This window comes from Hibiscus syriacus, unplaced genomic scaffold (genome assembly GCF_006381635.1).
Source record: "Hibiscus syriacus cultivar Baekdansim isolate YM2019G1 unplaced genomic scaffold, ASM638163v2 tig00110482_pilon, whole genome shotgun sequence".
NCBI classification, from domain to species: Eukaryota; Viridiplantae; Streptophyta; class Magnoliopsida; order Malvales; family Malvaceae; genus Hibiscus; species Hibiscus syriacus.
In genome coordinates, this window is record NW_024062758.1 from 2,246,725 (window position 1) to 2,272,332 (window position 25,608).

Below are 25,608 nucleotides of genomic sequence, written 5' to 3' on the forward strand. Positions count from 1 at the left end.
TACAGCCCAGAAGAAGAGAGATGACGAATGAAAGAAGCGATGATCATGAAGAGGCAGTAGGACTTAAAAGACAAGTAAAGAGAGTTAGAGTTTGTGAAGCACTAACGATTAGAATAAAGCTTTCAAGCTTTTGGTTATGGTGGAATTTCGTTTTATGTGATTCATTTATATCTTTATAATTGTATGATGAGAAGGAAATATGAACAAAAAATATCAAAAGGAAATCCATGTCCCAGAGCTTAGTAGCTCACTATCTTTGTAGTTTTACCCTAAGTTTTATCAGAAACCAGAATTGGTCTTGGATGGATTCTGATTTTACCAGTCTCAACTTGTACAACGTTAACAACTTTTACCAGACGCTTATTCTTTCTTCTTCTTCTTTTCTTTGCACAAGTTCTAGCTATGGTTGTTTTTTTCAGAAAAAATCCGTCTTAAGCTATTAGTTTTGTGTTTCACAAGTTGAAAATGTCCATTGATGCCCAATCACCACCTCGAAAGATTTACTAAGGTTGTGTGTTGTTTTACAAGGACCAATCTGAAGATAGTCACTTTGCCATCCAATGTTGTAGTGCTAAAATGCTGATAATTTTGCTCAGGTTGTCCTTGATGAGACTAAAGATGTGTTGATTGAGTTTTATGCACATTGGTAAGCATGTGATTGTTTCTTCTTTTTTTTAAATGATTATTTTGCAAAGAACCAAAAGGTTAAGAGCTTTTTCTAGTGCAGCTATTCCATCTTAGATTCACTGTTTAAGGACCTCATGGTGTATCAAATCTTGCTGTCGATATTCTTTTGCTTGCATCTTTTTTACTTAACGTGTTGAGTCCTGGGTTGGTTTTCTGCTAGGTGTGGCCACTGCAAACACCTTGCTCCAGTAAGCATCTATATCTTTGCTGAATGAAGTAGGCATATGATTATTTTGACCGAAATTATCTCGTTTCTAACCCTTTGATCTCGTCTTTGCAGACCGATGAAAAGGTAGCAACAACATTTAAAATGGAAGATAATGTTGTGATAGCTAATCTGGATGCTGACAAGCACAAGGATCTAGCTGAAAAGTATGTAAACTTAATCAGTTAGCTCAACCAAATGGTTTCTAAATGTTTTATGGAATGTAGCAGTGGATGTTAAAAGGCTTTTAATTGTAACCGAGGCAATCACATCGAATTTTAACTTGTGCAACGTTTACCAGTTTTACAAGAACCTAGAACCCATCCAAGATCAGTTTTACCAGATGGAAGAAGAAGAAGAATTGACGTGATTTTTTTTAATCAAAGAAGAAGTGAAGTGGATATTTTACTTTTTTAAATTCTCAACTTCGGAGGTTAACGACTTAAATCAAATAGATCGATAACATAAGTGACCAAGCGCTCTTAATTAAAAAATTAATGGCTAAAATCAATCAGATCGAAAATAAAATGGGACAATTAGCATAATTTACCGTTGAACAATTTAATTAAAAACTTATCATTCTTATCAATTAATATTTATTCGTTTGATTATTTTTTAAAAGTATGTGGTGATTAATGATTATAAGGATAATTATCTATCCATTTTTTTTTAGTTATTTATAATATATAAATTCTATAGATATAACTGCTCGAATCTAAAATCTCAAAAAATAACAATATTTAGTTTAACTATCGATGTAATTGATGAGTTCAAATAACATGAAAGTGGACCCAAATATTATACATATATGTTCGTAGAATGGGATTATAGTGGTGTTTTTAAGCGCCGTAAAAAACCTTCCCAGCATATAAAAAAGCACAGCAAGAAACCCAGTTAAAACTGACGCCACAATAGGTTCATACATTAGCGGCGTTTTTCCTACAAACGTCGCAATAGGTAGGTAATTTAGTGGCGTTTTTAATGGAAAACGCCACATTGTGTAGTCCATTAGTGGCTTTTTTTATCTTAAAATGCCGCAAATGAAACCTGCTTTGCAAATGTTATTTTCTGCTATTTACTACCCAAATTTAATATCATGTAGTAATATCCAATAACAACAACCTTAAAATTTAATTACGACTCAAATTAAGTAAAAATAGTTGACATAAATAATTCAAAGTTTACAAACATTCAAGTTTACAACCTGGTAACTTCTGCAATCAGATTCCTCTCAACTCTCACATGTTCAACCTATGTTACATGCATAATCTCTTAGTCTTCATTGCTCCTCCACAAAAAAAAGTTTATCAAATGATGAATCATAGTTGAAAGGATAGAATTCCAATGATGAAAGTACCAAGCTTGATGAGGAACTCGTTGAGAGTAAGAAATTCTATGCTTAACAGAAAAAAATGTCAAAACATAAATTAGAAAATAAAAGAAATATAAATTTTTATGTAAAACTGTAAAACCCCAATTTAGGGGTTAAATTTAAGAAAATATAAATTGGTGAATTTAATTGGTTTTTTTGAAAGAAATCGGAGATTAAATTATAAGATTTCAAAGTTAGCAGACCATTTTAATAAGTGTAGGAAATTCAGTGGCTAAACCCATGATTTAGTAATTTTTATTTTGGAGAGAATTATAAATCTCTCCCCGTATGTTTTCTGGAAATTTTTTCAGATTTTTCTCTTCATCAACCCCTCTTTGAACTCCGATCTACTCGCCTTCCGACCTCCGATCGACAAGCCGAAACCACCATCGTGTTCGTTGTCAACCGAAGAACAAAACCACTCAAACCTTTCATCGTGAATCATCTCTGTTCGTCGTGAATTTCAGTCGGAAGTATCGTCGGTAATAATTCGTTTTTAGTTGGTTTTTCATTAATTCACGACGATCGGGTCATCCGTTTACGACACCTCCCGCACCATCGTGTTCGTTGCATCGTTCCGAGTTCGCCGGTGTCATCCTTGGTCTCCGTCGATGGCGGCGCGTGAGGAGGTGAAGCGGTCAAAGTTTCCGATTCGTTGAAATCGAGCTCTCTGCCGTTCAAAAATTTGAACCGAGCTTTGTAAGTATCTTGAAATAGCTCAAAATAATTTTTAAGAATTTTTTCGTGATTTTTAGGCAGCCGGAAGGGGGCCCACGCGCCGCCACTACACGTGGGGATGGTCCAAATGACCGGTTTGACCGGTTTTAGTGCATAGTTGACCGGTCATGACCCGACCCGACCCGACCCGTTTACCCGACCCGTTGACCCGACCCGACCCGACCCGTTAACAGGCGTTGACCACTGTTGACCAAAACTTTGACCGACATTGACCGGGCATTAAACGACCTTTGACTTCGACCGAGTATACCTATCCTGACATTTTTCGACGTTCCAAATCCGATTCCGCTGTCCGTTTTTTGAAATTCGAACCCGAAGGCCTCGAAATTGCCGGTCAAACCCGTTGACTTTGATTTTGACCAAAAATTTCAAATTTCCGAAAAGTCATATTTTATGATTTCGACGTCCTGAATCCGAATCCGAAGTCCGTTTTGCCAAATTCGAACCCGGTAAGCTGTCTTTCACTGATTTATCACCCGATTCGATCCGTTTATCGCAATTAAGCTCCGTTTCTGATATAATTTATGTTGATATGTATCTGAGAAATTATTGGAAGTTGAATTGAAGATCAAAGGCATTCGAATGGAATTTTTATGGTCGATCAGTATTGTACGGAAATCGAGGTAATACTTTACTACCTCTTTATGCTTTATGGAACATGTTTATATTGATAAATGCATGAACAAGATAATGTTGGTCACTTTGGTGGAGTTGAATAATTTATACACTCGATATGATGTGGTAGAAATTCTGTAACTGATTACGGATCGAATGACTAAAATAAGAGATTGAGGAATTGTTAGATTAAATTACAAGTTTGTGATTAGTGATAAAGAAATCAGCCATGTATCTGCAACTTATAATTTATTTCATCAAAGGTTAAATGTTAAAGGTACTTGGATGAGAAATTATGAGAATACACCGGTAGGGTAAAATTATGAAAATACCCTTATGTTATAAAAAGACAAGATTTGAATATAGAAGTTAGATAAGAGGATTTTACAGACATATTGATCTGATAAAAATATTGATGTGCATAAGAAATGTTAGTTTTATTTGGAAATTATGGATAACCAGTTTTAATCCTATGAGAGTTTGTGCAGGATACTAGAAGTCTATTAAGAGAATCATTTCAAGATCAGAGAGTATTCAAGAAAGTAATTAATCATAGGATCTCTAAATTATATTATTTTCGTTAAGAGCTAATATCAAAATCATCTGGTTAAGAAATTATGAAAATGCCCTTGAAAGGTAAAATAGTCCGAGTTGTCCCTGAATGAGAAAATACTTTAAGGATTTGTACTTAACTCGATTAAGTACGGATTTGATTGTTAAGATCCTGACTTAGTATAGGAAAATTCCTGATATTCCATTTGTAAAATCTGAGAAGGCACTTGACCCGAAAATATCCGAGTTATGAATAAATACCTGAAGAACAATTTGTCGGGGGTGTTCTGTTGTCAGAATTGTTCGAAAGAACTGAAATAAATGATAAGATTGAATTTAATAGTAAGATCAGACGGAAGGAAATAATTAAAGTACACTGAATCTGTACAATGACAAAACAAATACCCTTGTAATGGAAATGACCCAAGAATATCACCAAGCTTAGGAATGATTGGATATCCTCAAGCTTAGGAATGATTGGATATCCTCGAGCTCTGAAATGAATGGAATAAAACTAAATACAAAATTACCAAAATACCCTCATGACCTATACCAAGTAAATACGTTAGATTAATTAAGTAATCCAAATAAGCATAGATATTGGCATATCTTTAAAAGTAATGGAACATAATTTAAGTGAGTAGATCAACCCTAAAGCTATGTCAATACCTGAATGGCATAGATATTACTGGAATGTGTGTTTGTCTTCTTAAGTTTGACTCGATGATAAATTTTAGAAGTATTCAGCTTAGCTCAACTCTGGATCACATTCAGTACAAAGAATTAGATGTTTGTTCGACAAATCAACCACGAATACCAAACTGAATTGAACGAAAGTATAATATGTATCTGAAATTCAGGAACGTTTGAATTACTCTGGAAAATCCTGAAGTAACTGGAATGGAGATGACTGCTAAATAAAATAGGTAACCTCAATGACTGAAGATTTAGTAAGTGATTTGGATAAGTCTGGAAACTCTGATGAGTTTACGTAGTGTACAATTACAATGGGTTATGAACAAATTAATCAGGTATGTCAGTATTTCATGATATTGTGGAAGTGTGGAAATGAAATAAAGACATTGGAAGATTTATTCAACGATGATTCCGAAAATGGTCTATGGACAAGAATTGTGGTATTAAAGAGTAAATACACTGGAAGAACAATGAATTGACCAATCAACAGGCATTAGTTCTGGGAACTATTCATCTAAGAGTTGTCTGATAATCCGATCAATCGACATATAATATAAATGTCCTAAACCTTCATTTCTTCCTTATCAGCTCAAGTCACATTCTGAATAACTGATGATTCTGTCAGTCATTGAACTCTTTCAATAGTGATTCTGAATTCTGATATTCTATCGGTATACTGAAGATCCGTATTCCTCTACTTGTTAAGATTATCCAATATCTTTGAATACTATATATAAATTCTGGTGTGTTCCCTACTCACATGAATATTTTATCTGATTTTCGATTTGAATTCTGATCTGATACTTGACATGGATTCTGATATGATATCTGACATATATTCTGATCTGATACTTGACTTGGATTCTGATCTGATACTTGACCTGGAGTTTGATATGATACTTGACTTGATTTATGTTTTGATTTTTGATATATCCGTTTACGGACGGACATATTTACTTGGGGGTAATGTTGGAGGAAGTATACCTGGAGGCTCCTCGGCTGTGTGCTCAGGGCCTTATTTACCGGTTCTTCGGCTGTGTGCTCAGGGCCTACTGGACTTGATGGTGGGTGTATGGTTCTGGGGAACCTACACAATTTGGACTTGTTGGATGGGGGTATATATATATTTTTTTATATGTTTTAAAAGATCAGTATCTTTTTACTGGTTTTATGGGAACACACTAGATAACCTATTATGATCTCCTGAACTCAGTCATCCGAAATATTTCTCTGAACTGAAAGCTCATTGTCCGTTACCACCTGAAATATCAGTAGGATCTCTGCTCAGCATAAAAATCTGTAAATGTTGGGAAACAATAAGGAAATATATATTTATCTGTATCTGCACGTTCATCAGCATCATCTGGTAGTTCTGTATTACTGAGCTTTCCAAAGCTCACTCTATTACTCACCTTTTCAGGTTAAAAGAATTGTACCAGTGCATCTATCGACTTCAGTAAGGGAGTTCGTCCGGTGTTGTTGCAGAGTATGGTACATGTGATTAGGGGGCATGTAATTGTATTTTGATTTATATACGAGTTTAGAAATCTGTTTTATTTTTAAATAGTGAAAACTGATTTTATAAGTTTACATGTTCTGATAAAATGTTTTAAATTTTTTGCTATAATTACAGTGGGTCGCTCCGGTGGCCCAAATGTGACACCCCGGATCGGATCTGGTTACCCTTATCGGTCTGTGAGGGTTACATTTAGTGGTATCAGATCTATGGTTTGAGTCAAAAATTTTCAAGATAGACCGACCGGTCGAATGTCAAAATATGTCTGATCAATACATGTCCCTAGACTGCAATCGTATTTCTCTGAGCTGGAACTCCAGAGATGAGTCCCTATCTGTAGCGAGTAAACCAAAATTTCTATCTGTTAAGGCTATACTTGTACAAAAAGGAATACTAGTAACATCTGTCTAAACGGTGTGAAGTAACTCACGAGCCATGTGAGAGTTATTCATCTGAGAAATTCTGACTCGAATCTGGAAATGAAATTGGGATATATTACTGCTTTATGAGCCTATTCTCGTAACTAAGGCTGAATTGATTCCACAAGGATAAAATTGTTTTGATTATTTACTTGTAATGAGAGAGATTTCTGATAAGAATGTATACTCAATTGGTTAAGGATTAGTGGAGGATTCGCATTTCTATAAGAGCTACATGAAAGATATATATATAAAAAAAAGAACTGATAGAAGTTTCATTTCTGCAATTATGTGACATGAATGAATTTCGAGGACGAAATTCTTTTAAGGAGGGGAGAATTGTAACACCCCAATTTAGGGGCTAAATTTAAGAAAATATAAATTAATGAATTTTAATTGGTATTTTTGGAAGAAATCGGGGATTAAATTATAAGATTTCAAAGTTGCAGACCGTTTTAAGAAGTGTAGGAAATTCAGTGGCTAAACTCATGATTTAGCCATTTTTATTTTGGAGAGAATTATAAATCTCTCCCCCATATGTTTTCTGGAAATTTTTCCAGATTTTCCTCTTCATCAACCCCTCTTTGAACTCCGATCTACTCGCCGTCCGACCTTCGATCGACAAGCCGAAACCACCATCGTGTTCGTTGTCAACCGAGGAACAAAACCCCTCAAACCTTTCGTCGTGAATCATCGCTGTTCGTCGTGAATTTCAATCGGAAGTATCGTCGATAATAACTCAGTTTTAGTTGGTTTTTCATTGATTCACGACGATCGGGTCATCCGTTTACGACACCTCCCGTACCATCGTGTTCGTTGCATCGTTCCGAGTTTGCTGGTGTCATCCTTGGTCTCCGTCGACGGCGGCACGTGAGGAGGTGAAGCGGTCAAAGTTTCCGATTCGTTGAAATCGAGCTCTCCGCCGTTCAAAAATTTGAACTGAGCTTTGTAAGTATATTGAAATCGCTCAAAATAATTTTTAAGAATTTTTTCCGTGATATTTAGGCAGCCGAAAGGGGCCCCACGCTCCCCCACGCGCCGCCACTACGCGTGGGGATGGTTCAAATGACCGGTTTTGGTGCATAGTTGACCGATCATGACCCGACCCGTTGACCCGACCCGTTGACTCGACCCGTTGACCTATTGACTGTTAACCCGTTGATCGTTGACCGGCGTTGACCACTGTTGACTAAAACTTTGACCGGCTTTGACCGGGCATTAAACGACCTTTGGCTTCGACCGAGTATACCTATCCTGACATTTTTTGACGTTCCAAATCTGATTCCGCTATCCGTTTTTCGAAATTCGAACCCGAAGGCCTCGAAATTGCCGGTCAAACCCGTTGACTTTGATTTTGATCGAGAATTTTAAATTTCTGAAAAGTCATATTTTATGCTTTCGACGTCCTGAATCCGAATCCGAAGTCCGTTTCGCCAAATTCGAACCCGGTAAGCCGTCTTTCACTGATTTATCACCCGATTTGATCCGTTTATCGTAATTAAGCTTCGTTTCTGATATAATTTATGTTGATATGTATCTGAGGAATTATTGGAAGTTGAATTGAAGATCAAAGGCATTCGAATGGAATTTTTATGGTTGATCAGAATTGCACAGAAATCGAGGTAATACTTTACTACTTCTTTATGCTTTATGGAACATGTTTATATTGATAAATGCATGAACAAGATAATGTTGGTCACTTTGGTGGAGTTGAATAATTTATACACTCGATATAATGTGGTAGAAATTATGTAACTGATTACGGATCGAATGACTAAAATAAGAGATTGAGGAATTATTAGATTAAATTACAAGTTTGTGATTAGTGATAAAGAAATCAGCCATGTATCTGCAACTTATAATTTATTTCATCAAAGGTTAAATGTTAAAGGTACTTGGATGAGAAATTATGAGAATACTCCGGTAGGGTAAAATTATGAAAATACCCTTATGTTATAAAAAGACAAGATTTGAATATAGAAGTTAGATAAGAGGATTTTACAGACATATTAATCTGATAAAAATATTGATGTGCATAAGAAATGTTAGTTTTATTTGGAAATTATGGATAACCAGTTTTAATCCTAGGAGAGTTTGTGAAGGATACTAGAAGTCTATTAAGGGAATCATTTCAAGATTAGAGAGTATTCAAGAAAGTAATTAATCATAGGATCTCTAAATTATATTATTTTCGTTAAGAGCTAATATCGAAATCATCTGGTTAAGAAATTACGAAAATGCCCTTGAAAGGTAAAATAGTCCGAGTTGACCCTGAATGAGAAAATACTTTGAGGATTTGTACTTAACTCGATTAAGTACGGATTTGATTGTTAAGATCCTGACTTAGTACAGGAAAATTCCTGATATTCCATTTGTAAAATCTGAGAAGGCACTTGACCCGGAAATATACGAGTTATGAATAAATACCTGAAGAACAATTTGTCGGGGGTGTTCTGTTGTCAGAATTGTTCGAAAAGACTGAAATAAATGATAAGATTGAATTTAATAGTAAGATCAGACGGAAGGAAATAATTAAAGTACACTGAGTCTGTACAATGACAAAAAAAATACCCCTGTAATGGAAATGACCCAAGAATATCACCAAGCTTAGGAATGATTGGATATCCTCAAGCTTAGGAATGATTGGATATCCTCGAGCTCTGAAATGAATGGAATAAAACTGAACAAAAAATTACCAAAATACCCTCATGACCTATACCAAGTAAATACGTTGGATTAATTAAGGAATCCAAATAAGCATAGGTATTGGCCTACCTTTAAAAGTAACAGAACATAATTTAAGTGAGTAGATCAACCCTAAAGCTATGTCAATACCTGAATGGCATATATATTACTGGAATGTGTGTTTGTCTTCTTAAGTTTGACTCGATGATAAATTTTGGAAGTATTCAGCTTAGCTCAACTCTGGATCACATTCAGTACAAAGAATTAGATGTTTGTTCGACAAATCAACCACGAATACCAAACTGAATTGAACGAAAGTATAATATGTATCTGAAATTCAGGAACGTTTGAATTACTCTGGAAAATCCTGAAGTAACTGGAATGGAGATGACTGCTAAATAAAATAGGTAACCTCAATGACTGAAGATTTAGTAAGTGATTTGGATAAGTCTGGAAACTCTGATGAGTTTACGTAGTGTACAATTACAATGGGTTATGAACAAATTAATCAAGTATGTCAGTATTTCATGATATTGTGGAAGTGTGGAAATGAAATAAAGACATTGGAAGATTTATTCAACGATGATTCCGAAAATGGTCTATGGACAAGAATTGTGGTATTAAAGAGTAAATACCCTGGAAGAACAATGAATTGACCAATCGACATGCATTAGTTCTGGGAACTATTCATCTAAGAGTTGTCTGATAATCCGATCAATCGACATAGAATATAAATGTCCTAAACCTTCATTTCTTCCTTATCAACTCAAGTCACATTCTGAATAACTGATGATTCTGTCAGTCATTGAACTCTTTCAATAGTGATTCTGAATTCTGATATTCTATCGGTATACTGAAGATCTGTATTCCTCTACTTGTTAAGATTATCCAATATCTTTGAATACTATCTGTAAATTCTGGTGTGTTCCCTACTCACATGAATATTTTATCTGATTTTCGATTTGAATTCTGATATGATACTTGACATGGATTTTGATCTGATATCTGACATAGATTCTGATATGATACTTGACTTGGATTCTGATCTGATACTTGACCTGGAGTTTGATATGATACTTGACCTGATTTATGTTTTGATTTTTGATATATCCGTTTACGGACGGACATATTTACTTGGGGGTAATGTTGGAGGAAGTATACCTGGAGGCTCCTTGGCTGTGTGTTCAGGGCCTTATTTACCGGTTCCTCGGCTGTGTGCTCAGGACCTACTAGACTTGATGGTGGGTGTATGGTTCTGGGGAACCTACACAATTTGGACTTGTTGGATGGGGGTATATATATATATATATATATATATATATATATATGTTTTAAAAGATCAGTATCTTTTTACTGGTTTTATGGGAACACACTAGATAACCTATTCTGATCTCCTGAACTCAGTCATCCGAAATATTTCTCTGAACTGAAAGCTCATTGTCCGTTACCACCTGAAATATCAGTAGGATCTCTGCTCAGCATAAAAATCTGTAAATGTTCGGAAACAATAAGGAAATATATATTTATCTGTATCTGCACGTTCATCAGCATCATCTGGTAGTTCTGTATTATTGAGCTTTCCAAAGCTCACTCTATTACTCACCTTTTCAGGTTAAAAGAATTGTACCAGTGCATCTATCGACTTCAGTAAGGGAGTTCGTCCGGCGTTGTTGCAGAGTATGGTACATGTGATTAGGGGGCATGTAATTGTATTTTGATTTATATACGAGTTTGGAAATCTGTTTTATTTTTAAATAGTGAAAACTGATTTTATAAGTTTACATGTTCTGATAAAAAGTTTTAAATTTTTCGCTATAATTACAGTGGGTCGCTCCGGTGGCCCAAATGTGACATCCCGGATTGGATCTGGTTACCCTTATCGGTCAGTGGGGTTACAAAAACAACAGTCGACAAAGGCAGGCGGTGATTATTAAGAGAAGATGTCTTTTGAAAAATAGAATAAGTGTATTATTCTCTAAAAAGGAAAAAAATAATTGTAAGAAGCAAACATGAAAAAATATTTTCCATGATTTTCTTTCAAGAGAACTAAAGCAAGCTCCGCAAGTATCAATTTTATAGACAATGCAACATAGTCAAAATAAAAAATACAATAAAAAATACCTGGATTTGAATGATTCGAAATTGTGGAACTCTAAGTTTGTGGAAGGAGCGATTGAGATTCCGTTAGCGTGGGAAAGCTGATGTCTCCTTTTCCCCTGCCACTTCAGGCGCTGTATGAACAATTATTTTAGATTTTCCCTGCATCCAAACAGAGCAAACCCTAATTGCAGTAGTATTTTTCATCTATTGCTTCATCTATTCCTACAAATAATTGAGTGAGTATATCTATCAGCAAGCTTGGACAAAATCTAAGAGCCAAATGATTCGACGGCGATAAACAATTAAATTCAAAAAATTACCTCGATCGCGATAGAGAGGCCAACACGGCGTCGAACGAAGGCAGGGATACTCGGAACAGTGAGGAGATCGTGATGAGCGTCGTCGTCGTGACAACTTTTTCTAAGTGACAAAGATGGGAAAAAATTTAGAAAATCAAATTTGTAGAAAAGATTTGAAACGTTCGGAGTCGTCATCAACGGTCAGGTAGGTTGAAAATTAGGGATACTCAATTTTTAAATAAATTTTTTTAAAAAGACGAGATATAGCCTGCAATTTAAAGATTTTGGGTTCGGGAGTCAATTACGTTTGTGAAGAATTATTACCCACAACGCCCAAAATTAATACCTTCAATTATAAATTTGTCCCTATATTAAATATTAAGAATTTCAAATATTTATTTAATTGATGATCCTTTTATTCACTAAAAATAAGAATATTTAAAATCTAATTAAAGAATTTTAGAGAGAGACATAATATTTGTCTATTTCCAATTAAAGAAGAAAATAAACACTTAATCGGAATTAAGACAATTATTTCTTATGTTTTAATCGGAATAATGAAATATTGTCATCCTTAAAAACTATAGAATTAATCAATTATTAAACCCTAAAAGAGAAAATTAAATGTGATAAATTAGTCAAATTATTATTTAAAAGAATAAGAATATTCCTTGATTTAAAGAACAAAGACCAAGTATTTAAAGTTAATCAAACAACTTTAAAGTTTACATGCCAAAGTTTTAATTATCTATTTATTTGTAATTTTGTTGAATTTGAGTTTATAGGGAAGTGGAATGTTGAGTGGGTTTACGAAGCTATGCCAAAGTTTGGATTTGGACCTACTACTTCGTTTCGGTTGCTAAAGTGGGAATAGTATGGGCGTGAAAAAAATATTCCATTCAACTGATCTAATTTGTTTATCTATTGATTTATTCGAAAATTCAAACATTCAATTTTTATTTTTTTCTGATATTTTAGATCAAATATCTAAATAACGGATAATAGGATCATATACATATTGTTTAGTTATAATTTTAGATTGTATAAAAGTTCAATAAAAATGGGGCTTTTCGAGTTCAAAATAAATCCGTTTATTTTGAATGTCTTTAGTGTTTAACTTAAAATTAAGATGTTTGATTATTTATTGTAGGTGAATATTGAACATATTTATATATAGAATATAGTGGGTGTGTATAAGATTTTACATAAAATCACAAAATGTAAAATTTAAATTTAATTTTCTATCAAATTAAGTTTTATTTTCGGATACGGATATTTGAATACGTGATTCTTTTAGATCACAACTTTTATGACTTAAATTTTCGGATATCCGAAATTTTGGATCGAATTATATCTGGCATTCGAAAATGCAGACCGCTAGAAAATACCCATGTAGGAGAACTTGTTTATTTATTGAACAATTTCCGATGGTCATTGCATTGAAGCTTATTTTTCAGGACGATTCCTTTTGGTTGGAACCTAATAACTGCTGGTTACATCGAACAATCATTTCTTGGGGTATGAACATGTTTTATTTTGTCTAATTTTCCTTTCCTTTTTCTTAATTTTTATTACTGTATAATTGTCACTGATTTGTTCAGGTGGTTGTCAGCACTGTTGGTCTTCTTTTCCCGGGAAATTTGCTTGAGCCTATATGGGGTTCTAAGGAGTTCTTGAAGTTCATATTTGTAATTAACTTTCTAACTTCTTTCGGCGTTTTCATTTCTGCTATTGCCTTGTACTACATAACAAGGCAGTAGAATTACCTGTGGGTACCATGATCCCCTTATGTGTTTAAGAACCATTTACTTTTGATTACTTCTCCGTGTGTCCTTTCCTCATTCGATCGAGCTCCTTATTTTTCCACCATTCTTCTCGATCGGATGTTTCTTTCGCTTGTTCTTTTCACATTGTGTATGTCTCCCAAGTCTCTACCTTTCATTTGCTGATTCGGTTTTGGTCTTTGTACCAGTTACATGCCACTTTCTGGCTTCCATGGAGTGCTGGCAGGGTTCTTGGTCGGGATCAAGCAAATTGTACCCGACCAAGAGCTGTCGCCGCTGAAAATAAAAGCACCTTTGAATCCGGTTCGGGATAGATTTTATTTTTTCTAGCTCTGAATTCGACCTTCACACTCTTTATGATGCTATGCCATGCAGTGGCTTCCATCACTTATGCTGTTGTTTTCCATTGCCATGGGTTTCTTCACTCCAGAGCTAGATACATATCTTCCGACTTTGATATTCGGAACATACATGGGCTGGAATTACCTCAGGTACCTGCAGAAAAAACCGGAAGCAAAGCATCTGGGTGATCCAAATGAAGATTTTGCGTTCTCCACATTCTTCCCTCAATTTCTCAGGTGTTATCTGGCTTTCGTTTTTAGCTTGTGAAACGATACGCCACTTTAAGCTCACAAGTGGAAGTTCCACCTAATGCTTTGTGGAAAACCTGAACCTCCCGTAGATGTTCACGGCTATACCTCGGAGGGTTCGCCATTACTTGATTCTGACCCAATTGAGGCATCAAGAAGAAGGTACGCATTTATGTTAATTCTGCCATACTTTGTTGGAAAGTTCAAAGATACTTAATCCCCATGGTAATGAATATCAAACGAATCTAGCATACAATATATTTGAAACGAAAATTTTCATGAATATTTGCAGAGAAAAGGGGGTCAGAGCATTGGAGGAGAGAATTGCTGCTGCTGTAAAGAAATCAGAAGATCCGCAAATAAACGGCACCAACAATGTTTGATTGCTTAGGAACTCCACCATCATCCTCTGCAACTATAGAGTTTATATGCAATCTCTGGCTCACCATTTGGTTATATATTTTACTGTGAATTGTGAATTTCATTTATCAAATTTATTTTTGTTGCATTTTCCGCTCAATGAGTCATCATTTACGTAAAGACTGAATAGTCGGAATTGTTTTATATAATTCATAATGGTTTCATCCCACCATTTTATTTCATGCTTTATTCTTGTAAATCCTGCACATGAAGTTTCAAGTTAAAAAAGTTTAGAGCATCTTGTTACCCTTACATGAAAAAGGCAAGCGGCAATATTTAGGTTTAGATCAATAGGTCTAATCGGACTACTTAATTTTTTTTTATTTTGTTTTCCTAGCCCGATTTGTGAAGAAGTCTAATTTATTTCACTTATCAATTGCGGGCAATAGTTATGAATACGAGTATGTCGGCATTGGCTTGTCTTCCAAGAATGATCGGAAAAGAATGAAACCTTGACCAGGACGATGGAGCGGAACCTCATGACCGGCTCCGGTTACCGACATTAATGTCAGCCCTTCGTATTCTTGGCTCCGCCCACCAACCTTTATTCACAAAAATAAGTAACTCTGATCAGATCAACACACATATATATATATATATATATATATATGAAAGAGTGTCTGGGTTTATCAGAACTTATCTTGCCATTGTCATACCAGGGATGCCACTTGTTAATGGTTGGTCATTTCAGGGCACCGATGGAGTATCGAGTTGCAGTCACCGGAACCACTGAATCAGTGTCTCCACTGCAGAAAAAGAGTTCAACCAAACCTCACCGCACTTAGGTTAACCTACCTTACTTGGACTGCAGGTAAAACAAAATCCAATGAAAAAACAAGGAAAAAGAAGAGCAACTTACCTGAATACCCATATCCGAATACCACCGGCAATTAGTTCTTGGTATATAGGAAGCATAGAGAGAGGCGAATCCGTCCAGTTATCATATACGATGTCGCTGTAAAATGAACATTATCATAAATAACGTATACCGAATCGAAAAGAAATCACCATTAATCACCCACCTGCAATCTTCCCATTGATAAGGAATACCGGTTAAATTTGCATGAAGAGCCTTCTGAACTTTGGGGCGATTAAAGTACACTTTCGTGTACTGCTCAGTGCATGGATCGCAAGCTCTTAAGATCCACGGCTGCATGTAGAAACAACTTTTAGTGCAGAGGAAAAGAAAAGAACTTGATGAGTTGAAACTCAATGCTTTAAAGACGACGTGCATAACAAGTTAGGTTCATGAATTACGTATGTATCATGATTTAAAGCCATACTATTGACAGAAACTAGAAAACAAACAAGATTGAATGTGAAGATAAGCTCGTAATACATCTGGACAATATGCAGAACTATGTCTGGTCCTAGATGACAGACACAAGTGAAAAAATCCCAGAATTGTGTTCATAGAGGGAAAGAAAAGATCAATGGAAACTTACATAGTGACCCCTGAAGTTGTGTCTCAAAGTTGCGGTAGGGTGGCGTGTAGATGCTATACGGATCGATGTTTCCTTGCTCCTTTTCTGCAACTTCGAGAGCTGCAGTGCATTCCGATGAGGGATGTGAAGCTGATCCCAGCTCACATGCGACCTGCAAATTGCGATAGGTCAAATCATATATTAAACCATGAGTCTACCAGTAGTCGGATGTGTATACAAAATCATGGAAGTCATCAATAACTGCATTTCCAACCTATATGATCCAATGATAAGTCATTTTCCCATAAAAACAAGAGTTGGTTACCAGCAAGAACTGAAACTCCAACAACTCAAATTCTCACAATAAATCCTTTGAAATTGAGAGCAGGATTCTGAACCCCTTTGTTTCTTTCATAAACAAGCTGAGCCAATTGAGGAACATAAATGACCTGAAAATAAACATAAATCGTCGTCGAATCAAGCGAAATATCACAAACGGAACAGCAAACTGGGATCGAAGTGAAACCTACATAACTTTCTCCAGCAATGTAGAAATCTCTATGCTTATACTGTGGAAACCTTTCAAGCCAATTAACCAGAAAAGCATATGCATCTTCAGCTGCGAATTTACAATACCCAGACCCCAAAAACAGCTAAAGATATCAAGACCAACTCTCTTACAATCTAAAGTAACAAAACTGACATAAAAATGATGAGCAAACACAATAAATTACCAGTTCTCTTATCACCACAGTTGTATAAATCTGATGTTGTATTTGTGTAAACCTGATGTTGTATTTGTGTATGAGAAACCAACACCAGCTGGAGATTCAAGGAATAGTATATTTACCACTAAAAAACAATTGAAATGAAACAAATCTTAGATGAAATTCAAATAAAAACAAAAACAGAAGACAAAAATGAAGACTTACACTTGTTCCAGGCATAAGGATTGAAGTAAAGTGTCTTTCCATCTGGTCTAATAAGAAAAGGACCAATCTCTTCATCTGCACCATAAGCAACTGAAGAGCAACCAGGTCCTCCATTGAGCCATAAAACGAGTGGTCTTGTTTCTGGTGTACGGTTCAGTGGTAACTCAGTCAACCAGTAAAATAATGCCCTTCCAGCGTCTTCGTTGACAGTCACATACCCTGAATATTGATTGAAGTCGACATTACTCGGCTGTCCGGGTAACTCAGTGATTTTATCCGAGTGTTGATCCCCATTAGAAGAAGAAGAAGAAAAACAAGTAGAGCAAGTTAAGAGCAGAAAGGCTAAAACGATGAACCTTGACTCAGCCATGAATGAAGAAATCAAGAGATTACACAAACACGCAAAGCCCAGATTCAGAAATACATGGAAAATTCAAAGATGGAGCCTTTTGGAAATCCTGGAAAATGGGGTTTGATAAGAATATATAGAACTCCGAGACAAACAGAAAAAGGACAACACGAGACAGTGAAAGTGAGCAATAATAACACAGTGAAAAACAGAGAAGAGAAGTCACGTTTGCTCAAGTAACTATTAGACTGAATTAAAAGTGAAAAACTCAAGATTACCCAAATCCCAAAATATCTATAGAATTTCCCAATGAATCCTAAAAGACACCCGTAGAAATTAAAACGAATTTAGACCAACCTCATAAATGAATAATAAGACTTGAATTAACATAAAATTAAATTTAAACAGATGTGAGGCTCGAGCATAAAATATCAAAACTTTGAAGATAGCCTCATCCTTACCATACACAGAGAAATAATTTATAACCCACACAATTCATGTGTGGGGTGGTCCTCATTTGCCAGTTTATTAGGCTGTGATAAATGTTTGGTATTTTCTTTTCTTTTCCTTTCTTTGGCTCTCTAACTCTCTGCCATTAGATTTCATCCCAACAGATAAGGTTTGCTCCATGTTATTCTCTTCTTTTTAGAATTTTTTTAAAGCTTGTTGTAATACATACATTTTGCATGATTTGGATAATTAGATACGTTAAGGGTTATTATTATACTTCTATGAGATTAATATTTTTATATAATTATCTATTCAAGAAAAATATTTTTATATAATTGTTGATATTTAATTTAATAATTTAAATCAAATACTATATATATATATATATATATATATATATCTAAGGATAAGTTTCATATTTAGACCCGACTAATTTTGATTTGACTCTATCCTATAAGATTAGATTCTTTATAAAAATTTGGATTTATGTTGGGCCAGGTCGAATTTTAATTTGAAAATTATGATCTAGTTGGATTCAGGTTTAAGGTAAAAAAAACTATTAGGTTCATATTAGGTTGGATGCGAGTTTTGATCCAAATAAAAATGAGATATATATGTGTGAGGTTTAAGGTGAAAAATTATAATAATACAAAACTCTATATATTTTTCTCCAATTAGGTTTATATTTTACCTAATAAAAATGAGACATGTATGTATTAGGTTGGATGCGAGTTTTGATCTAAAAATCGAGTTAGATTTCAGAACAGATGGAGTCTCCCTACACTTGAATCAAGCGGAGTAATAGGTGGAATAATAAAATACTTAAATCGGACTAGATGATAAATAAAATGATAAAATAATCAAATCAAATTCAAATAAAATCTAAATCAATTTAACTCGACACATCCATTCCAATATATATCTTATAAAACCATCCTTCCAACCGATCTATTTCATTGCATTATTAATATAATTAAATACTTCATTTCACTGATAAAAATAATTAAAATAATTGAATAACTTGAAATATAATTTACACTAAAATAATTAAATACTTCATTTCACTAATAAAAATTAAATACTAAATTATATGATTTTGAAAAACAAATACCGAAAATTATATTTAGCCTTGTAGAAAGTTGAGCTTGCACATGAGCACTCCGGTGCACATATCATATCTACAATTCTAATAACAAAATTGATAGAAATAATAAATTTTTCAATAATTTTTTACTGATTTATTAAAAATAATAATAACAAAATCAATATAATATTTTTTTTAACCGTGTATTATTCCCATTAGCTATATAAAGCTAACCGTTCCTCTCCCAATTACAACCCCTCAAACCATAAACCAAAAAAAAAAAACTTTAATAAACTAACGCAAAATGTCTACGTCAGCGTCCATCACCGAACTAGAAGTGGAGAACGTCGCCTTCCCCCCAAAGGTGAAGCCTCCGGGTTCCAGGAACACTCTTTTCCTCGGCGGCGCAGGTTAGTGTTCCCCGCATTCTGTTTCGAAATCCGTTGGATCTTTTCTTATGTTAATGTGTCAGTGGTAACGTTCGCCAGGGGATAGAGGATTGGATATCCATGGGACATTCATAAAGATCACCGCGATCGGAGTGTACTTGGAAGATAAGGCCGTGGATTGCCTTGCTGGTATGTGGAAGGGTAAGAACGCCGCGGACTTAGCAGATTCCGTTGAGTTTTTTAGAGACATCATTACAGGTAAAATCCATAATTTTGTTTGTTTGTTTCGTTTGGGAAATGTAAAATAAAGTTTTGATTAATAAACTAGTGATAAAAGATTGAACAATTATTTCCCTAAAAATGTGAGGGAAAGGAAACCTACGATGGTGACATTGAGCTGAGACTCAATCAACATGTGAGGGATATATCAACTATATTGCCATTGTTCATTTTCTAAAGCAGGTCCACGAAGAATTATATGTTTTTGGCGGATTTTATATTGCCTCATTGCCAACCATATTGTCGTCAATCCTAATGTCTTGGGTATGCGTTTGCAATTTGAATATGTAGGTGACTTTGAGAAGTTCGTACAGGTAACAACGATCATGCCAATAACGGGTCAACAATACTCTGAGAGAGTAGCTGAGCAGTGCGTTGCCATCTTGAGATCTCATGGAACCTACGCTGATGCAGAAACAAAAGCCATTGAAAAAATCATGGCGGCCTTCAAGTATGAAACCTTCCTACCTGGCTCCTCCATTCTTTTCACAATATCACCTCGTGGTTCCCTAACTGTAAGTCCAAAAACATTCATTGCTTTTTTTTCGTCATTATAATTGGGTGATTGATTACCCTGAATTGCCAAATGATTAGAATTCAAGTATTCTATCTTCCTGTTAAATATTTGTTTGCTTACATTGTTATGACATGTTCAAAAATAGACGATATCATTCGAATTTAGGAGAATTTTAACGAAAATCTTTGGCTCATTTCTTGGTACACTTGAATAAAACCCTTACCCTTGTACTCAAATAAGCCCTTAAATAAAGATCAGTATACAAGGGTCTACTTAGTACAAAGGAAGTATAGGCGGATATGGACCGAAAGGGGCTAGCGGGGGCGGTCACCCCTGAAAATTTCAGATCCTCATGTAATTTAGATATATTTCTTTGTATTTTCTGTTGATAATTTGTTTTCTCCCCTAAATTTTATAAGTTTGTCCTCCCCTAACCTGGAATTTTAGGTGCATCCATGAGTACAGGGTTTATTTAGGTGCAAAAATAAAGAGATTAAAAAGATCCTAACTTGGGGCAAATTCATCGTTCTAAAAAACAGATTGGATTTATGAAAGATAGGTTAGTGCCAGAAAATGGGAAGGCAGTGATAGAGAATAAAGACCTTGGAAATGCAGTGTTGGAATCCATCATTGGTAAGAATGGAGTTTCTCCTGCAGTAAAGCGAAGCTTGGCATCCAGATTATCACAATTGTTCCGTGAGAATCTTATGTAGAGTGTCATTGTCTCTTTCAGACCAGATGATTTTGCTTTCTTTTAAATCCTGTGTGGGCTATGTCAATGAAGCAAATAAAATTTATGTTGTACTCTAGTTTCTGAGTCAAATATTATACTGAATCTGGGATTTCTTTGTCGGAGGAAATGCTTCCGTATGTGGGAAATAACTTAATTTTATGTATTTATGCGACTTGAAATCTAAAAAAACCAGTAAGGCACAGTCCGTGAACAGACAAAAAATGCAAAAATCGGATGACTGATTTTTCATGACAGATTTTTCATGACATTTTTAGAACAATGAAAAAGCTGATAAATCCAAATGAGTAAATCCCAACAAAGAACAAAAAAATTTACATAAAAAAAAGTTGTTGCTGAAGAATTTGCAGCCATAGATAAGCTTATTGAAAAACTGAAGTGAAAATGAAATTCAGCCCCTCAATGGAACCATGCATACAATGTTCATCTACCTCGTTTGCTCACTTAACATTTGAGCAAAAACTGTGGTCATTGTTCACTTACACTACCGGCTAGGATGAACTCTAAGCTTGTTTCCAAGTGTTCACCATGGCTGATTTCAGAAGAAAGCTCACCATCGTGAGTGGTTTTTTGTTCATTGCCTTGTAGTTATCCGTGTTCCATAGGATATCTCCCATTGAAGGCCTATAAATTCCATGTTTCCCCAAGCATTTCTCAGTTATCTCCCAAAACTTGTTTAAAGACTCTGGTTTTATTTCACCAAGCCTAGGCTCTACAATGTCTTCCAATCTCCCATTGCTGCGAGACTTCAATGCCCAGTCAACTAAATTCACCTTTTCTCTCGGGAGGGAAGGATCGATAACCGGCCTTCCGCAAAGGACTTCAAGCAAAACTACCCCAAAAGAGTAAACATCTGATTTCTCTGTCAGTTGTTGTGTTGTCAAGTACTCCGGATCGAGATATCCAAAGCTTCCTTTCATTGCCGTACTCACATGCGCTCGATCAATATCTGGGCCAGTCTTTGATAAACCAAAATCAGCAACTTTAGCCATGAAATTCTTGTCAAGTAGTATGTTAGCAGACTTGGCATCACGGTGAATTATTGACTTAGTTGAACCGGTATGAAGATAGTGAAGTCCTTTAGCTGATCAAATGCATATCTTAAGCCTGTCTCCAACTCAAGCATGGATAACTGGAGCCATATAAACGATTCTTGAGTGTCCCATTCTCCATGTACTCATAAATTATGACCATCTCATTGTGTTCATCACAGTAACCGAATCAATGATACCAAATGTCGGTGCCGAATCTGCCATCGCATTTCGATCTCGTTCCGGAATTCTGTGAGACCTTGACTCGATTGAGGAGTTCCCCTCTTGACTGCAACCTCAGTTTCACCCATCAATACTCCTTTATAAACCTTACCAAAACCACCAACCCCAATAACCAAATTTTCACTGAAATTATCAGTGGCCTCTACAAGTGCCATGAAAGGGAAGCGATAGCCTATTTTCGAGCTAAAAAATATGGCAGTTCCATTCCCTGCAACATGATCATTTTGTCCTTCATTCCCTGGATCTGGCTTTCTTCTTCTTCGGCAGAAAAGGATGAGAACTGCAGCCAGAACGATGAAAAAAACAATCCAACAGTCAAACTAACTATAAGTGCTATCTTGGAAGTTCTCGAGGAGACAACCTCAGGAACATGAAGACCTCCCTCAGCATGATTTATTTTCATGATCTCCAAACCATTGAGAATGACACTAGGGAAGTTGATTATATTCGACGAGCCGACGCTTACATTAAGTTTATGACTATCATGAGCCCTTGTGCAGACATATATGAAATTTGGGGCTCCTAAAACTTGTGATGTCTGAGAACCAAGATCAAGCTGACCTGCTGAATGTGTATTGATGAAAATCTCAACAAAGACAGCTTGCTGAGTAGAAGAATTACTTGCGATATCTAAAAAATGAAGCCGGACAAGATAATCGAACCCCGGGTCAACATCAAAGCTCCATGTCAAGTTTGCATTAAGATTCGGGTCATCAAGGTTAAAACGAGTGGCAGTGCCATATACAGAAGCTGGAGCAATATCCTGGGTCACCAATCCTCCTGTAAAATTAACAGCCGAGACATTTGACACAAATGATCCTAGGTTCCTGTCTATCAAATATTCATCATCTGAAACCCAAAGTCTCCACAAGGTATCATTTAGTGGAAGCACCATTGAATTCCCCATATCCACCCTCGCAACCATCTCCAACGCGACCTCTCTCAGGCTTCTCTTTTCGTCTTTTCGACCAATTGTTCTGGCTTCTTCGGGAATGATTCTCAGGGATCGAGAAAACTTCCAAGGCATTGATGAAGGCAAATGACTCTGAATCAGGGATAAAACTAAGAACCAGTCTATTAGAAGTAATGTTCAAGCAGTATTCCTTAACAACTGAAACAATCCCCGATTGGGTTCTCTAGTAAGGCTGAAGTTTTGTGCTTAAACAGAGAATGTTGCGTTGCTCATGTTGTACTTTCCAAATACGAATGGAAAGAAATGAAGGCGAATCAAGTGCCGCCCTTGTTCTTTGATTGGAAAGCTGTAATCGGAAGGTCCATTGAAGATTCTAGCAGTTTGATACAGTGATGAATCGTAGTAAAGTGAGATGGAATTTGAACTAGAATTGGCAAAAATATGCTGTGGGGTTGAAAGATTATACGAAGTGTTTGAATTATCAGCGACGAATTGTCGATCACCTAATGATCTATTTCTGGAGGATCCACAGTCTAGCAAAACTCATCTACAGGGTTGAATCCTAGTGAAAGATGAACTAAAAAAATATCAATAAAACCCCAACAATCAATCTAAAATTCCCAGGATTCTCCATGAGAGAAACTCCAATATCGGGAACTGACAAGCACAATTACAGTTAAAAATGGCAGAAACTAGAGACTGAAAAAATAAGAAGAAAAATACCCCAAGAAGAAGCTAACCTGAGAATTGTATACGAGAAAGTTGATGAGCTGAGAAATCGGCAACAACCCAGTAAACAAAAATCAATGAATAAATGTAATCAAAGAAAAGACGGTACAGATTATGTCACATAGTGACATTAATGAGCTTAACAACCTGTACCTGTTTGTTCAAAAGTTTCAAAATATGAGCAAAGAAGTACGTATACAAATGAAACAAGTAAGGCGATATACTTGAAATGTTTATATTTATATTTGTGTTGGGAATTATCATATTTGTTTGGTTCAGGAAAGTTACTGGAATCGAATACTAAAAAACAATCAGTCAAGAAGAATGAATATTTCGGTAATCAAAAAGTAGATAATTTGAGTCAAAATAGAGTTTGAAAGTATGAACAAAAAGCAAAGCATATAATTGAAGTACAGGCGGAGGACAGCTATTGACGGTGGCCGACTCTCGCCTTCCTCCTGTGTCTACTTTTAAAAACAGTGAACTTTGGTTGAAACTTGAGATTTTTCTTAAAAAAGAAAAAACAAATTTATATTAGATATATTTACGATAATAGGGGGGGACCCCGAATTACCTTATAAATTTTATTTCCATTAATCTCAAATGAATTTAAAAAAAAAAGATTTTATAAAATCATCACTATACATATTTTAAGAATCAATCGTGTATACTAAAATTTTATTTATGAATTGTACCATTTTCATTTTTTTCGAAACATATTTTTTTCAGTTATCAAACTTGTTTTCATAATTTATATAGGATTTCAAAATAAAATTATTTCCAGAAAATAAAATAAAAAATTGAAACAATATATGTGTGTATAATTTTATTTATTAGGAGATATATATATGTATAAGTTGTAATGAAACATCCAAATAATGCTGTTTTATTATCTCTTGTCGCCATCCTACAGATGAGAATGCGCGTTCTGGAAACCAACCAGCACAGCGGCGAGAATGACGGTCAAATACAAGGAAAACAATCCTCTACGGCCAGGCTCACTTTGAAGGGCCTTCGCTTTTCTCCGATGTACAATCTCAAAAGCTCCTGATTAGTTGTTTCTCACCTCCATAGTTCTTTCATGCTCATAGACTATATAACGGGATCCTGCATAGAGGCAGTTTGCAGATGAGTTATTCCCACCTCCATTTCCCTTCATTTCTTTTGGCTCATCTTTAAACAAACGAAGATTCTCTGTTTTTGTTTTTCCTATCGTGAAATCGAGACGTGGGCACTACCACACTAGTATTCTCATGCTTTATAATTTTTGAGAAGATAGTCCGGTTTAAATACCCCATCACCCATATAAAAAAATGCATAATGGACATGTTACAACAGATGAAAATGAATGATTAAGTAATCAATGGAGAATCATCTTTAACCAGGAAAATCTCTCATTGTGAATACATATGCTTCCCTATCTGTTAGGTATGGCAAAACTTTTAACGAACAAAATTAAAATAGTTACACCAGAAATCACATTAGTCTTATGTTACTCAAACTCGAGTTCATTTTTCCCTGAAACACCCTTTCAAACGAGTATAAAGATAAGATCTCCCAAACAAGAGAAACAAAATTTATATGTGTCAGATGTATACCCATATCTAATAATTAACTAAATCCTGAAAGCATAAGCATTGGTTAATGCCTAAAGAACAATCACTCACAGCCGCAACTTACTATGGGAGAACGAGAACCACATCCAAATGTATCTGAAGGAGAAACCTTCTGCTCTAGAACCTCCATCAGGTGCCAAAACTATAATCTGCTCTTGCCCTGTGAAAGTATAAGCCTGCTGCATGCTGACTGAAGTTTTGTTGCTCTAACTCTCATTTTTCT

The 25,608-nt window shown here is 35.4% G+C and overlaps 1 protein-coding gene and 3 pseudogenes across 1 annotated transcript; 2 read left to right on the top strand and 2 right to left on the bottom strand.

Annotated features, from left to right (window-relative positions):
* The first annotated feature begins 20 nt into the window (after nt 1–20).
* Nucleotides 21–14,277, top strand: LOC120128651 (annotated as a pseudogene).
* Nucleotides 14,278–15,046: 769 nt separating this feature from the next.
* Nucleotides 15,047–17,634, bottom strand: LOC120128927 (annotated as a pseudogene).
* Nucleotides 17,635–19,186: 1,552 nt separating this feature from the next.
* LOC120128925 (chalcone--flavonone isomerase-like) lies at nt 19,187–20,964 on the top strand. The gene is made up of 4 exons (XM_039146532.1): nt 19,187–19,327; nt 19,406–19,564; nt 19,877–20,100; nt 20,642–20,964. Exons 1-4 carry the CDS (start codon nt 19,222–19,224, stop codon nt 20,813–20,815), a joined length of 663 nt encoding a protein of 220 aa, XP_039002463.1. The 5' UTR covers nt 19,187–19,221; the 3' UTR covers nt 20,816–20,964.
* A 211-nt stretch (nt 20,965–21,175) lies between these two features.
* Nucleotides 21,176–24,073, bottom strand: LOC120128921 (annotated as a pseudogene).
* Nucleotides 24,074–25,608: the final 1,535 nt, after the last annotated feature.

Bases quoted from the DNA above. Each gene is read 5' to 3' on its own strand.
- LOC120128925 (XM_039146532.1), top strand. From the start codon at position 19,222: ATGTCTACGTCAGCGTCCATCACCGAACTAGAAGTGGAGAACGTCGCC. The intron at 19,328-19,405 runs GTTAGTGTTCCC...AACGTTCGCCAG, and splicing joins TCTTTTCCTCGGCGGCGCAG to GGGATAGAGGATTGGATATC. The intron at 19,565-19,876 runs GTAAAATCCATA...TTGAATATGTAG, and splicing joins TTTTAGAGACATCATTACAG to GTGACTTTGAGAAGTTCGTA.